The sequence below is a fragment of the Poecilia formosa genome, unplaced genomic scaffold (assembly GCF_000485575.1).
Source record: "Poecilia formosa unplaced genomic scaffold, Poecilia_formosa-5.1.2 Scaffold53, whole genome shotgun sequence".
NCBI classification, from domain to species: domain Eukaryota; kingdom Metazoa; phylum Chordata; class Actinopteri; order Cyprinodontiformes; family Poeciliidae; genus Poecilia; species Poecilia formosa.
In genome coordinates, this window is record NW_006799992.1 from 2,034,928 (window position 1) to 2,048,949 (window position 14,022).

The 14,022-nt window shown below is 37.3% G+C and overlaps 2 protein-coding genes across 2 annotated transcripts in view; one reads left to right on the forward strand and one right to left on the reverse strand.

Moving 5' to 3' along the window:
• The window catches only part of eya4 (EYA transcriptional coactivator and phosphatase 4), a 57,745-nt gene extending 55,896 nt beyond the window's left edge, over nt 1–1,849 (reverse strand). The window contains exon 1 of the mRNA XM_007552959.2: nt 1,467–1,849. The gene's annotated coding sequence lies outside the window, so the exon portion shown is untranslated. The remainder of the gene's footprint in view (nt 1–1,466) is intronic.
• A 7,603-nt stretch (nt 1,850–9,452) lies between these two features.
• On the forward strand, nt 9,453–13,244 carry LOC103138697 (zinc-binding protein A33-like). Its single transcript, XM_016671935.1, has 7 exons — nt 9,453–9,489; nt 9,629–10,111; nt 10,225–10,320; nt 10,399–10,629; nt 10,738–10,760; nt 11,122–11,240; nt 11,356–13,244. The coding sequence occupies exons 2-7, from the start codon at nt 9,713–9,715 to the stop codon at nt 11,913–11,915; spliced, it is 1,428 nt and encodes a 475-aa protein (XP_016527421.1). The 5' UTR covers nt 9,453–9,489; nt 9,629–9,712; the 3' UTR covers nt 11,916–13,244.
• The last annotated feature ends 778 nt before the right edge of the window (nt 13,245–14,022 follow it).

A 14,022-nucleotide genomic window follows, 5' to 3' on the forward strand; every position in this document is an offset into this window, starting at 1 on the left:
TATATATATATATATATATATATATATATATATATATATTAGAGCTAGAGCTAAAGTAGGTCTCTTGATTAGATGTTGGCCGATTAAGGACGAAAAGAAGGAAGCCACATCCTAGATCCTCTGTGTTTTATAATAATATGGCGTGTGACCTAATAAATTTAGTCGTATAGGTAAAAGCTTCTGAACTCAAATCGCATCCATGTTTTATGTATTGAAATTAAAACAACCTGCTTTCAATTAGTAAATTAGGAGACATGAACAAACATAGAGGATGCGCTCCAATCTGAAGGATCAAATCTTCATCTTTAAATGTAGTAAGAAAAACAAACAAACAAAAAAAATATTTGCTTACGTTGATTTATTTGTTTTACAATTATAATTATTTTAAGAATTTACTGCTAATTATTTACGTTTTTAATGACATTTCATTTCAACTCGCGTCAACCGCAAACCTAAAAACTGAAATGCAAAGTTTTTCCTCTAACAGTAATCGTAATAAAAAGAAATAAAGACATGTATTATTACCGATGTGCCTATTATTTTTTTTATTATTATTCTATAGGCACCAAATGCCATCAGTGCTGTTTTGGGGTTTTAACCCGTCTGAGTGTAAGTCCTGTATGTGAAATCTAACCTGCACACACTGATTACGGCGCAATAGGGCCCCTATCAGATTTTGCGTCGGCGTGTACCTAACTCGTCATGTTGTTAGGGGCAGGCTAATAGCCAGGGGCCATTCAAGCCCCGAGAGCCGGGACTGTGGTGGTATAAGATTCCCATTTCCTACATATCAAATATAAACACAAACTCCACGTGGGATGAAAGAGAGATAGAGAGGAGGAAGGGGGCAAAAAGGGCCACGGGGATGCGGACCGAGATCTGCGGGAGGAGAGGGGTGAAGTGTCTCCAGAACCTCTGATTGGAAAAAAAAAAAAAAAAAAAAGATGAAGAAGCACTGAGCAGCACTCCTGTCAGTCGTCAAATAAACGCTCAATGCGACTTTATATTCTGGATAGTTTACCCCAAATACGTCAAATAAAAAAAAAAAAGATCTTAAAACTTTGAATGACTTCACACGTAAGTTGCTCTTACATCAAAAACTGTGACATATAGATTTAGATCATAAAAAAACTAAATAAAAACTCAACGTCTACAAGAAGTTTTGATTGATGAGAAACAAGGAGACATGCATGTTTATTTCTCAAACTCACGATGCAGCGTTATTAGTTGTCCTAAGCAGATAATGTTATTTTACCCGCATGAAAACAGTTCAAATTTCTAAATAAAAATATAAATTAAAAAACGTGAATATTACATTTTGAGTTTGAAAATCTTAAAAATGTCAAATGTCGATAATAATAATAATAATAATAATAATAATAATAATAATAATAATAATAATAATAATAATAATAGAGAACAATAAGTAAAAAAGGAATACATTAAAAATCAGTAAACAAACATACCTGTATTGAAAGTGTTCCAGCACGAAATGGGTTCCCAGATTATCCCCTCACAGCTCGGAAGCGCTCATAACAAATGCGTTGCTCTCGCCGCACAGCTCTCCCTGCTGTTTGCAGGCTGTCACTGACTGGATCAAAACACTCAGCCAATGCTGGCCATTAAGAGTCCTACACTAAAACAGGAAAAAAAAAAAAAAAGAAGAAGAAGTATTTCAGATCACACTGAACAAACCGACAAACCCTGACTCAAGTTCCGGACTTCTGTTTCGGTGGCAGGAAAGTTCGCTTCCGCGGGGAAACAACATTATTTTCAGTCGGCGTCCAAGTTTGAGCACCAGGCGGGTTCAGAGGATATTGGATATTTAGGACCGCCGCTGAGCTGCGCATGCGCCCAGCTGCCATGCGGACAGTGTTGGGGCAAGTGTCCAAACGAGTAATGGGGTTCAGTCAGCGGGAGGGGGGAGCTAAGGGGCGGGTGGGCAGTAAGATGACTTCTTATTAATAGTTTGGTCCAAATGACGTGCTCACAGTTTTAAATATCCCATCTGAGGAAAAACAAAATGCACCCACTGACCAGCTTCTCTAACTCTCCATAGATCAGTGACTCTGTAGTAGTTTTTGAATAGGTTTTGAGATAAAATATTTGGAAAATAATTTAAAAGTTAGAATATCAATGGTATAGTTGTTAAAATATGCATCCCCCCCCCCAATGTAAAATGAATACAGAATATGTAGATTTAACACAGATTTAAATGGAGACAAATTAAGACAAGTTGTTGTTTTTTTTCGTCATAGAACAATATAACCAGGTTTATTAATTTACTTTTTTCTAATATTCATTACCTTTTTTGAATTGTCACTTTACTACTGTGATTTAATTTAAAATACACAGTGTATGTAATAATGTAGATTTATTTTACAGAGCTATGCACAGCTCTAAAATCCCTGGTACTCTGTGTTCTATCAAGTTCAGAGTAAAAGAACAAACTTTGGACCACAGAACCAACACCGACAGATGACATTGCACCCCAAATTGTCATTTGCTGAAGAAACTTAAGACTGGACCTCAAACAGCTTGATCCTGTGTCTCTCCACTCCTGCTCCGGATTCTTGGGTGCTAATTTACAGATGAAATACAAATTTACACATTTTCTTCTGAAGCGATGACAATGCGTCCTTAGATCAGGTAAACAGAATCTCGAGCCACTAAATTCACATGAAGTCCAGCCTTATGTGAATTTGCCCCAAAATCTTGACATACTATTTTTAGCTTGAAACATGTTTTGTGACTTTCCCAGCAGGTATAGGGTGTTAAAAGTTGACTGTGAAGGCCAGAAGATATTTTTTTTTCCAAAATAAAATCCCTTTTTTATTGTCCTATCTCAAATTATAATCTTAATAAAAATAACACTCTCTCCACATTAATGCTTTACATATATTTCTCTTTATAAAATAAGTTTACACATAATAAATGTATGTATAAATTTAATATAGGATGGAAAAGAAGATGTCCTAGCAAATACAAACTCTCCTGTTTAAAATATTATATTGCATTAAGTATATATTGACTATAAAAAGATAAGCTTGGCTCAACAGAGTTCCTGAACAGAAACTGGAGGGAAAAAAAATGCCACTGCATAACTTCATCATATCTTGTTCTGGATATGAACAAGATATGCTATTCTTTCATAGCAAGTAAAGAAAAATGAAAGATTTGGTCTTTAAAAAATAAACTACAATGTTTCTATCTTTCTTAGACTTTATGGATTCTGTGGTTGGCCTCAGAGGTTTTTTTTTTTTTTTTTTTTTTTTTTGCCAAACTTTAATTTATTTGAGAGCATATTCTCTGCACAGTTCCTTAATGAAAGCTCCTGTTGATCTGGAGAGTCCTCTGATATTCACACACTCAGTCTCATACAGTGAAGTGAAAAAAAAAAGATCAGGACATCCTACGACAACCTATATGTTTCAGACATATTTGGACATATGGATATTTTTTAATATACACTTAAACCACAATGTGGAATTTAAGTAATATGAATGTCAATGAAATAGAAGAAAATACCTTTTAAATTACTTTGTAAAATGATTTTTTAAAAAGATCAATGTCTGGTTACGAATAAACTAAGACACCAACATTTATTCTTTTTAGCATTTTGAAGAAAAATGATTTAGCCATTTTGCTGCCCTCTGAAAGATAATTGTAACATCCAATATGTCTGGTAATAAAAATAAAGGGTTGGACACAGGTGTTTGAAATCAGCAATTTAACAGTCAGAACAATATTTATTCTTTAAATGTTCCAAATATTTGTTAAGCAGTGACATGTTTGTATATACCTCCTCCTCGCCGTAGTGACGGCAGACATCACTGCTGTAAATTTTACCACAAAAACATATGTAGCAATCTGGCACAGGTACAATCAGTTTCATTGCAGGAGGTAAGCCATTACATTTGCATCCTCCTCCTCCCAGTGTTTTGCCCTTCTTGATGATCAGCATATTTTGCATATTCATGAAGGCAGACATGATACATTTAGCTCTCCTGTTTGTAGGTCAGGTTTGTGCATGATATCAAGTTTTTTATTAACTGTTTTTATACACACAAACCTTCATTAAATCAGGCCCTTTGTTGTTAGGTTACAAGCAACTGTTTTGTGTAAAACTGTCCCACTTAGAAAAAACTCTGTCCCATCTGAATAAAATCAACACCAGAGGCCACCTCCAGCTTTTATTAAAGATATTTTGATATGCTGTTGATTTTGGAATTGTGACCCAAAGGTCTACTGGGTTGTGTCAGCCCAAACCAATCAAACTTACTTCTTAGATTTAACTTTAAGATTTTTTTGTAGCTCCTGTCTTTCTTCACCGTGAAGAGGTTCCATTGCTGGCAGAGTTTTTTCTTTTTTTTATGTATTTATTTATTATTATTGCGGATTCTTCTCCAATAAGAATAAGGTTCAGCTTGATGCTCTTCTCCCCCCACCCAGTAGCAACAGAAGAAACCCCCATCACTCCTCCTCCAGGCCTGAAAGCAGCCATTCAGTGATTGACAGAGTCTGGCCGAATAAATTGAAACCTCAAGCTGCAACAAGCCCAAAATAGCAGGAAGCTGTCGGTGACCCGCGGTCTCTAGTGCCTCATGTCAGCAAGCCTAAAAAACTTGGCAGAACATTTTGAACGGAGGAGCCATGTACAGGTGTTGTGCATTTCTCTCAGATGTGTGTGAAAGTGTGTGAAGGAGCCAACGAGAACTGATACACACGGATGGTTTGACCACATCAGCACAGCAACAAGTTAATTCAGCAAGTGCCGCTTTGATTAAAAAAAAAAAAAACTCTGAAACGTTTGTTCTATCTTGTAATAAACCCGATTGAATCTCCTTAATCAGAATGAAACTTCACTGGAATTTGACATTTTTGACAGATGGATCAGTGTTTTGTTGTTTTTTTTTTGTTCTCCAGTGGGTTCCCGGAGGTGTGTGTGTGGGTGGGTGTGTGTGAGTGTGCGTGGACGGCTCAAGCCCCAAGACGATCAGTGGCGTAATGGCCGCAAAATCCGTGTGCCAAGTCACAGAGCTCCGGGCTCCTGCCAAGCAGAGGGAGGCGGGTGGGAGAAAATGCCATTCGGCTGGCTGGTATTTATAGATATGTGAAGAACTTGTGCACAGGCTTGGTCGAGGTGCTGACGACGTAAAACGAGAGGACGATTCCAAAAGTCGAGTGTCAGGGCACACAGATAAAAATACCCGGTGAAAGATGGGCCTGGTCATTAGTGGCGCGGTGTGGCATGTGACATGGCAGCATTTCAGACGTGATTTATGATTATTACTACCGCTAATCTATACCTCGCCTCTTCCTGTGCCTGCCTGCCTTCTCAAATTGGTTCGCCAAATGTTATGGCGGACGGGGGGGGTTTATTTCAGGTTCGTAAGGCGTAGAAACAAGTCAGGAGTGTTGCGGGCCGCATTGTGCCACAGCATACAGGATGCAACCGGAGCAACGGTAACAAATTAATGTTTGCTGATGGGACGGAGGCGCGACGTGTAAAACATCCCAGGCTGCGGTGATAATGAGCTCTCTGCAGGGCTCTGCCCTCTCTAACTGCCAGAGCAAGCCGCCACAAAGAAGAACAAAGGATAAATTTAGCGCATCGTAAATTCCTTTAATGACCTGCTGCAAAGCTGCTGCTACTCTGGTAACTTTTGAAATAAAAACGTGACACTTAAATGTCCTTCATTAATTATTTTGTGTGAAAGAAAGCGACATGTGAAACATGCACATTATTCCACGTTGTAAAATGATTTGTAATTATGGTGCACATTTTGAAATAAGTGCACTTGAGAAAATCATTGCCTCTTTATTAAATGTTTATTTTCCAAAGAATTTTTAAAAGTTCAACACAATAAAGTACCTATTTAATATTAATTACAAATAACTCTTAAGAAGTTAAAGAAGTACCCTGTGAGAGTTAATATTGAGATCTAACACTGAATTAGTGTTAGTAAGTGTTAAATGATTAACTCCAGCAGATTTGATATTTGACACTTTATAAGAGTTAAAGTACCAACTCTCCAAAAAGAGTTAAATTAACACTTTCTGGTGTGGACCCATATAGACACTTTAAAAGTGTTGAAATCAAATCTGACAGTGTTAATCTGGGCCTCCTGGATTTGCTGTGTATGATCTTTTTCTTTTTTGGGGGTGGGGGGGAGAGTATGAGTTGAACAGTTTGGAAAACAAAACATCTCCCATTATATTGTACATACTGGCTTTTGACACTCCCTGGGACAAATATTCGTACCTGATTTAGTTTTTCATATTGTGTCTCATTACGACCACAAACCTCAGTGTATATTTTTCCAGTATGTTATCCTACTAAAATTGCTTCCAAAAATCACTGCTGCTGGATCATTTCACCCTGAAATAAGGACAGCCCAAATAAATCACGCAAAGCCCGAATCTAGCATATTGTTGTTTTCAGCACTTTGTACATGTACTTACCTCGAGTCAGGACATTGCAGAACTGCTTTCTGCTACAATTAAAGCTGCAGGTCGTTTGGGAAATGTCTCTGCTAACTTTGCACTTCTTGAATCTAACAGTGTTATCCATTCTCTGCAAAAAAAAAAAAAATACTTTAGCTCGAGCTCAGTTGGAGTGGATGGGAAGCATTTATCTTGCCAGTGATTCTCAGATGGATCGAGGCATGAACTTTGACTGGACCATTCTAACAAATGACTTGCGTTGCACCTCTTGTGGTTGTGTTGAGGATGATTTTCAGAGTGAGCTTTCAGCTACGCAGCTATTTGAGAAAGCGTTTTTTTTTTATTTTTATTCATCCTGAAAACATTAATGGCTTCAAAGTGAAAACGGGGCTTATTGTGGGCCTTCTTTCAACACAGACGCTCTTCCAACCACTCTTGCATAAAAACTAGATTTGTGGAGTGCATGAGTAATATTTATCATATTAACAGATTTTCCCACCAGAGCTATTGATCTCTGCAGCTCTTCCAGCTCTGCTTGGCTGCTTCTCTGATTAATTCTGTCATTACCCGACCTGTTGGTTTATTGGACAACTGCATTTCGGTAGTGCAACTGCATTTGCAGTTGTGTCACACGATGAACAGTGCATCGTGAAAAAGTTGAAAGGAGGAGATATTGTTTAAGAATCAAACTTTGTTTCATACTTCTCTATAACTTTCTGCCTGCTTTGTCAGCTTGTCAGTCTTCATCTTCCTGATGCTGTTTCTTGTTTTATGTTCCCGACAAACCTCAAAGGCCCTTCCCACAACAGCTGGATTTATACTGTACACACAGACTCTCATTACTAATGAGGTGATTATGATCATAATTGGTCTGAATGAATTTACTTTAGGGATTTCAATGTAAAAGTGCCTGAAGGCAAATAAATACCTGCTGCATTCTTTAGGTTTTTGTTCAAATTGAGCTTGAAATCTATCACCTTCATGATTATCCTCTATTATAATCGATTTGGTTTAGCAAGGCTTTGTGTACGAAAACCCTTTCAGATCTCACTCATGATTTTTGTTGTGTGAAAAAGTCTCCTAAATTGAAACATTTTTTTAATGTGTTTCTCTAAAGGCCTGCAGAGAAATGTAACAGGTTTTTTGTTGAACTCCTTCCCAGTCTTTTGTCCCTGCAGGCATATGATGGAGCAGATGTCTCACTTATTGAGATTTTGATCAAGTGAGTGTGAGAGCAGCTTAGAGAGAAAAAGTGGAAAGCAGCAAAAAAAAAAAAAAAAAAAATAAGTGAGTGATGTCCCACATTTAAGCTTTAGCAGACTTTTCACGAGTGTGCAAGCTTACGTGTTTGTGTGTGAGGGACGGGAGAGGAGGGGCGGGACATCAGAATTAGTTTACCATCAGCTGCGCCACTGCTCACGATCAGTCCCGATCCCTGCTCGATATTTCCCCCAGCCGTCTCCACCTAATGGCGGCTCGGGACGGTTTTACTGCGGCCCTCTGGGGAGGCTACAGGGGCCAAATTCAGAAATCTTGGCTTTGCGTTCACCGAATGTTTTATGGTTATAGATTCAGCGTTTAAGCATAGGAACAGTCACACGAAACAGCTAGTCCTTCTCTGCTATTCCCAGTTGTAATAATTACACCGGCCTGGAAGAGGAAAGAAAAGAGAAAAGTTATGTAACCGAGCTCACTTGGTGACAGACTGAGATAACCTATTGCTCTGACAGCTAACCCCAGCACTTAAACACTAATGATATATTTTTAACAGAAATTACGAGAGGGAAAAAAAAATGAGATTATCGTGGGTCATAACGAAGCAGATCAGAATATGGTTAAATACTTAGTTTCTCTGCTTAATGTGTGCTTCAGGAAAACGAAAGGAGACTGCACATACATGTGGTTGGCCATATGCTTCCATGTTAAAACATTTAGCCTTTGATAGCTTTTGCTACAAAAGTCAAGGGGCAAATCACTTGTAAATTTCACTGCTCAGAAACCAGCTTATGCAGCATGTGAGTGTGCTTTTATGAGAAAAATGTGCCTCAGAGAGAGTTTTGGCTCGAAGATGTGACAAAGGAATGAGATAAAAGGTCTGTTTGGTTGCATTTTTCAAACTTTATGTAACGTTTAACTCACATTACGTAAAGCCGCTTTTTACTGTGAAAGCTGGATTATTTAAACTGTCTGTGCACATTTCTATTTTTAATTTAACCCAGGGACTATATGAGCCATGGGTAAGCAGACACCTTATGCTTGTTTTGCATGAAAAAATAAGTAGGAGCGATATCAACAAGAAAATGAGAAATGCATGATAGTGAAATGATAACAATGGGATGTGGATGAGTGAGGTGATAAAAAAGGAGAGATACAGACAAATCAGACATAAAACGGGAGAAAAGCAGACAAATGGCGGTGTCAAATAAATGAAAAATGCTTGATGCATTTAATGAGGGAATGACAAAGTTTCATAATGGCCACGTTGACAAAAATCTTTTTTGTCATCCAAAAAGATTTATTGTTATCTTTTTTGGATGACAATAAATATTTTCCAAAAGAATTTGAATTAGACTGAATTCATTAGATTTCATGATCAAATCAGTGGATACAGATGTTGATGCTTCACCTTTCTTATGTGATGCACCAAATAAATAGGCTTTATGATCTTCCGTACGGCTTGAAAAAAATGCCACTGACTTGATCTCTTTAAATTTTAATTTGATATCCCTGTTCTAAAATTATTTATGCATTTTTAAGACAATTGCATGTGAGATGTGAAAACAAAAAAAAAAGGAACACCACATTATTTTGTAACGAACTAAACAAAACAAAACACAAAAATGAAAATAAAATAAAATAACTTCATTCCAGCTTTACACTGAATGCACATTGATTTTCAGAGCCAGGTATTTTATTATATTTTTTAACTTTAATAATGTAATTGTTGATGATCTTGTTTTAACTAAAGAACATTTTGAATAATAAAAAAAAAAGGTGCTCCTCCCACTTCCTCCTTGGACGACAGGTGTATGTAGGGCAAAGGTAAGGCTGTCAGCATATCTTCATATTTTCTTTTTTTTTTTTTTAAGTCAAAAAAGGTAGAGAATCCAAAAAATAAAGTTATTACTGTTGCTGGGGAGTTGACATGTTTTAAAGAAGCTTGTCTACTTTTAATTTTCAGAACCTTTCCTGTCAAACACAAGTGAGGCGTAGAAGTGAAAGTAAACCAACCGAGGAAAACAAGCTAAAAGCAGAGATCAGCAAGATGGCTTCAAACGTCCCACAGTCTGATGCCGAGTGCACATGTCCTGTGTGCTGTGACATATTTACTGATCCTGTTCTGTTGCTGTGTGGCCACAGCTTCTGCCAGCATTGCTTACAGGAGTGGTGGAGACAGAGCTCACAGAGGACATGCCCGGTCTGTAAGGAAATGTTTCATATGACTCATCCGCCTCGAAATCTGGCCCTGAGAAACCTGTCTGACTCATTGAGGCAGGAGAGGAGCAAGAGAGCTGGATCCAAGGAGATTTGTTTATTGCATGGTGAGACGTTCAAACTCTTCTGTCAGATCGATCAACAACCCATCTGTGTGATCTGTCGGGATTCGAAAACACACACAAAACACAAATGTGTTCCCATTAATGAAGCAGCAGAGGAGTACCGCGTAAGTAGCATGTGGTATCGAAGTAAAAGATTTGACATTTTTATTGTTTCTTTTGTGCTACAAAAGCGCAATAAGGATTTTTGCAGCTTTAAGTTTACAAATATTTTCTACAGGTTAAAATCCAGACAAATGTTAGCAGCCTGAAAACTAAGCAGGGAGTTTTTGAGAAGCAAAAAACTGATTGGGAGAATATGGCGACACTCATCAAGGTAAGCTGTAGATGTGACATGCGCACATTAAAAGAACTTATCAAAACTTATTCTGCTGTCATTTGTGCTCCTCCTCAGCTACAGGCTCAGCAGACAGAGAAAACCATCAAAGGAGAGTTTCAGAAACTTTATCACTTCTTGAGAAATGAGGAGGCAGGCCGGATAGATGATTGTCGGAGAGAAGCAAAACTTAAGAGTGACGCAATGAATGTCAGGATTACAAACCTAACCGCAGAGATTTCTGAGCTCAAGGAAAACATCAAAACCATAGAAGATCAGATGAGAGCAGAAGACCTCTCATTCATCCTGGTAATTACTCAATGAAATGTGTTAAAGCAAAAAAAAAAAAAAAAAAAGCTTGAACAAAATTTATGTTAAAATTTGCTTTGTGTTTTTTTTTTTCTTTTTCTCTGATAGAGTGCAAAATCAACACTGGTAAGGTAGGTTTTCTGAACTCTTCATATTGGAATCAACCAGAGGAGGGTAGGTTTGTCAAAAAATTGTACTCCAAGTACGAGTAGAACCACCTCAACATGTTTATCAAGTAAAAGTAAGAAGTTGTTTTCTAAGAAATCACTCAAGCAAGAGTACAAAAGTATTTGGTGATAAGGCTACTTAAGCTGGATGTAGGATCTGATGTAGTATTTTAAAATGATGTCATCAGACAGACAAAAATACAAAGTTATGTACTGTTATTTTAAAGACCAAAATGAAAAGACAAATCAGGTGATATCATTCTTACAAAAGAAAATGCAGGTAAACTTTAGGTATTTAGATTTAGAAATGTTTTCTTGTTTTCAGATCATTGTGCAAGCTGCAAGAGCCAGAGACCCCAGAAGGATGTCTGGTTAATGTGGGTAAACATGTTGGAAACCTTCAGTTTTCAGTCTTACAAAAGATGGCTGGAATAGTAGCATACAGTAAGAAATGTTTTGTTTCTTCTTCACTAGACTTTGTCTGTTTGACCATCAGATTTTGTATTTTAACAAATAAAAGATTATGTACTCAGCATTATTTTTTCTTTTCCCTTTATAGCTCCTGTATTTTTGGATCCTAACACCTGTTATAGTTCTCTGACTGTATCTGAGAACTTAACCAGTTCAACAGAAAGTGATAAGAATCAGCCATATTACTCCAACCCTGAGAGGATGTGTAGTCGAAACCTTCTCGGCTATCAAGGTTTTAACTCTGGTAGCCACAGCTGGGATGTAAAGGTGGAGGTGGGTGATTTCTGGGCTGTGGGTGTGGCTGATAAAACTGGGAAGGACATATGGGCCATGTACGTCTGTGTTTGTACCAGTGTTCTACGTAACCTTACCAACCAGGATTATTCCACTGAAATAAAAGTAGAAGCTCTACCTCAGAAAGTCAGAGTGCAGTTAAATTATAACCAAGGAATAATTTCATTTTTTGACCTTGATAAAAACAAAACGGTTCATGCCATCAAATGCAGTTTCACAGAAAAAGTCTTTCCATACTTTCAGGGAAGAGTAAAAATTTTACCATCTGATACAAGCGTGAATCTAGGGAGGCCCCGAGCTGTTTTATTTCCCAGGTCCGTCCTAACCTTAAGTCAGCTCAAAATAGCAAAATGAGCCTTTGAAACTGATTTTTTGTAGTGTAGCTGTTTGACCACACTTTTAAATCTTGAACTTCTTGATAAACTCCAAACTTGCAACAAATTGTTGCTTCAAACCTTGTTGCTACCCTAAACCCATCGCTAATCCTCCAATGTTTCTGGTGACAAGTAAAATGTGTCCTTTGAGTTAGCATAAAGTTAACTCTATTTCATCTTTATTTACTGTTCTTAATTTTTATCCATATCTACTTTGCTTTATTAACATGACAGTTATCCAGCAGTGATATGCAGTTGCAGAAATCAGGACAGAAAGCTGATCATGTCTGAAGTGTCAGTTTGCTATGCTTTAGATAATATCATCTGCAAGTAAAATAAATTTTAAAAAAGTCAACACTGGCTAGTGTGAATATCTACAATATCTCCACAGTATCCCATATATCTGGCCGCATGTAATTTGTGCAGATATGAAGTTTTTCTAATCTTGTCTGGGGCCACAGTTTATTCCAAACTTATCCTTAACAGATTTAGTTTTAAAATACTTTTTTTAATTAAATGAGACTTTTCTCAAAAGATCAAAACAATTTCAAAAATGCCTTTTTTCTTCACATTTAAATAAGAATGTCACCTGAAAAAATACTTATTCCTTTTTTTAAGAAACATAAGAACAATCTTTATTTGTGTTAAAGCAATCATAATCTTATCCTAATTGCTGACAAGCTTTTGCATGTTTCCACATACATTCTGTCTTTGGTAATGAACTCCAAGTGTTTGAGACTGGAAGGTCTATAACATTCTACCTCATTTCTCTTTTATGGTCACTCTGCACTGTGAGTGCAGGTTACTCAATAACCCTGCAGCTCAAGATAAGCATCGCTGGAGGATATTTCAAATCTTTTTTTGTTTGTTTTATTTTAATTATTTTTATTTTGCATTTGCATATCCTCCTCCCATTATATGTTTTGCATATTCATGAAGGCAGACTCACTAAATTTAGAAACTGAATGCTCCTCCTCCATGTTTGGTTCTGGTTCTGGTTCTGGAGATGCAGAGCAGAGTTGTGGAAGGTTGATACAATCACAATCGATCTTGAAAGTATTTCAGAGCTAACCCTGTTGTTGTATCAACCTTCTGGACCCCTCAGGTCTTTTGGTTCTGCTTTGCTCTGCATCACCGGAACCAGAACCAAACATGGAGAAGCAGCATTCAGCTACTGTGCACCAGAAATACGGAGAAAATTTTCAGAAAACTGCAAAACAGCAGAAACACTGATTGTCTTTAAATCATTACCTTTGAAGCATAATCAATGAAACGTTAATCAATAAACAAATATGTAATGACGGAAAAGTGCAATGATGTTGACTGTGTGTTCTATGACTTCGTATTTTTGTGTTTTTGTGATGTAAAGCACTTTGAAATGCCTTGTTGCAAAAATGTTCTATACAAATAAAATTTGATTGATTGGTTATCATTGTTGTTTGCACATTTGATAGGTAAAGGTTTTGTTTTGGCCTTGAAAAATCTTCTCATATTAGCTATTGACCAAAATGGCAACACACACACACACACGCACACACATATAAATTTGGAATGGTCGCCCTCCATGTTCAAGTGCTGTGATAAAGTGCTGTCTGGTGTTCCCTCACTCTTGAAAGCCCCTGGGAGTAGATCAATACTGGCTCAGCATTAAGTTACAGCTAATGTCTTCACGTTTTTAACCAGGCAGTGTATGTGTGTGTGTGTGTGGGCTCTGTGAGATATGTGTGTGTGTGTGTGTGTTTGCCCCTGACATGACCCAAGTTATAATTATCATTAAATGTCAATGAAGGCAAAAGGAAGAGTGCGTCTCCATGATTCACAAAGTCCTAAATCACAGCTGTTCCTGTTGCAGAGGAAATAAAAGCCTGTACTCAAGTTTGTGTAATTCTGATTATCAGAAAGTATTTAGTGCATAAGCTTCCCTCTTCTATTTTTACATTCCCAATTGTACAGCTGAGTCACATTGGAGAAGCAAACGCTCAGTAACCTGTGATTTTAAAGGTCTGCATGAAGTTTACTGAATACTGATATGCTTGATTAGCATATAGCAGAAACCAGAAACTTGGATATTCTTTTTGATCTCTCAG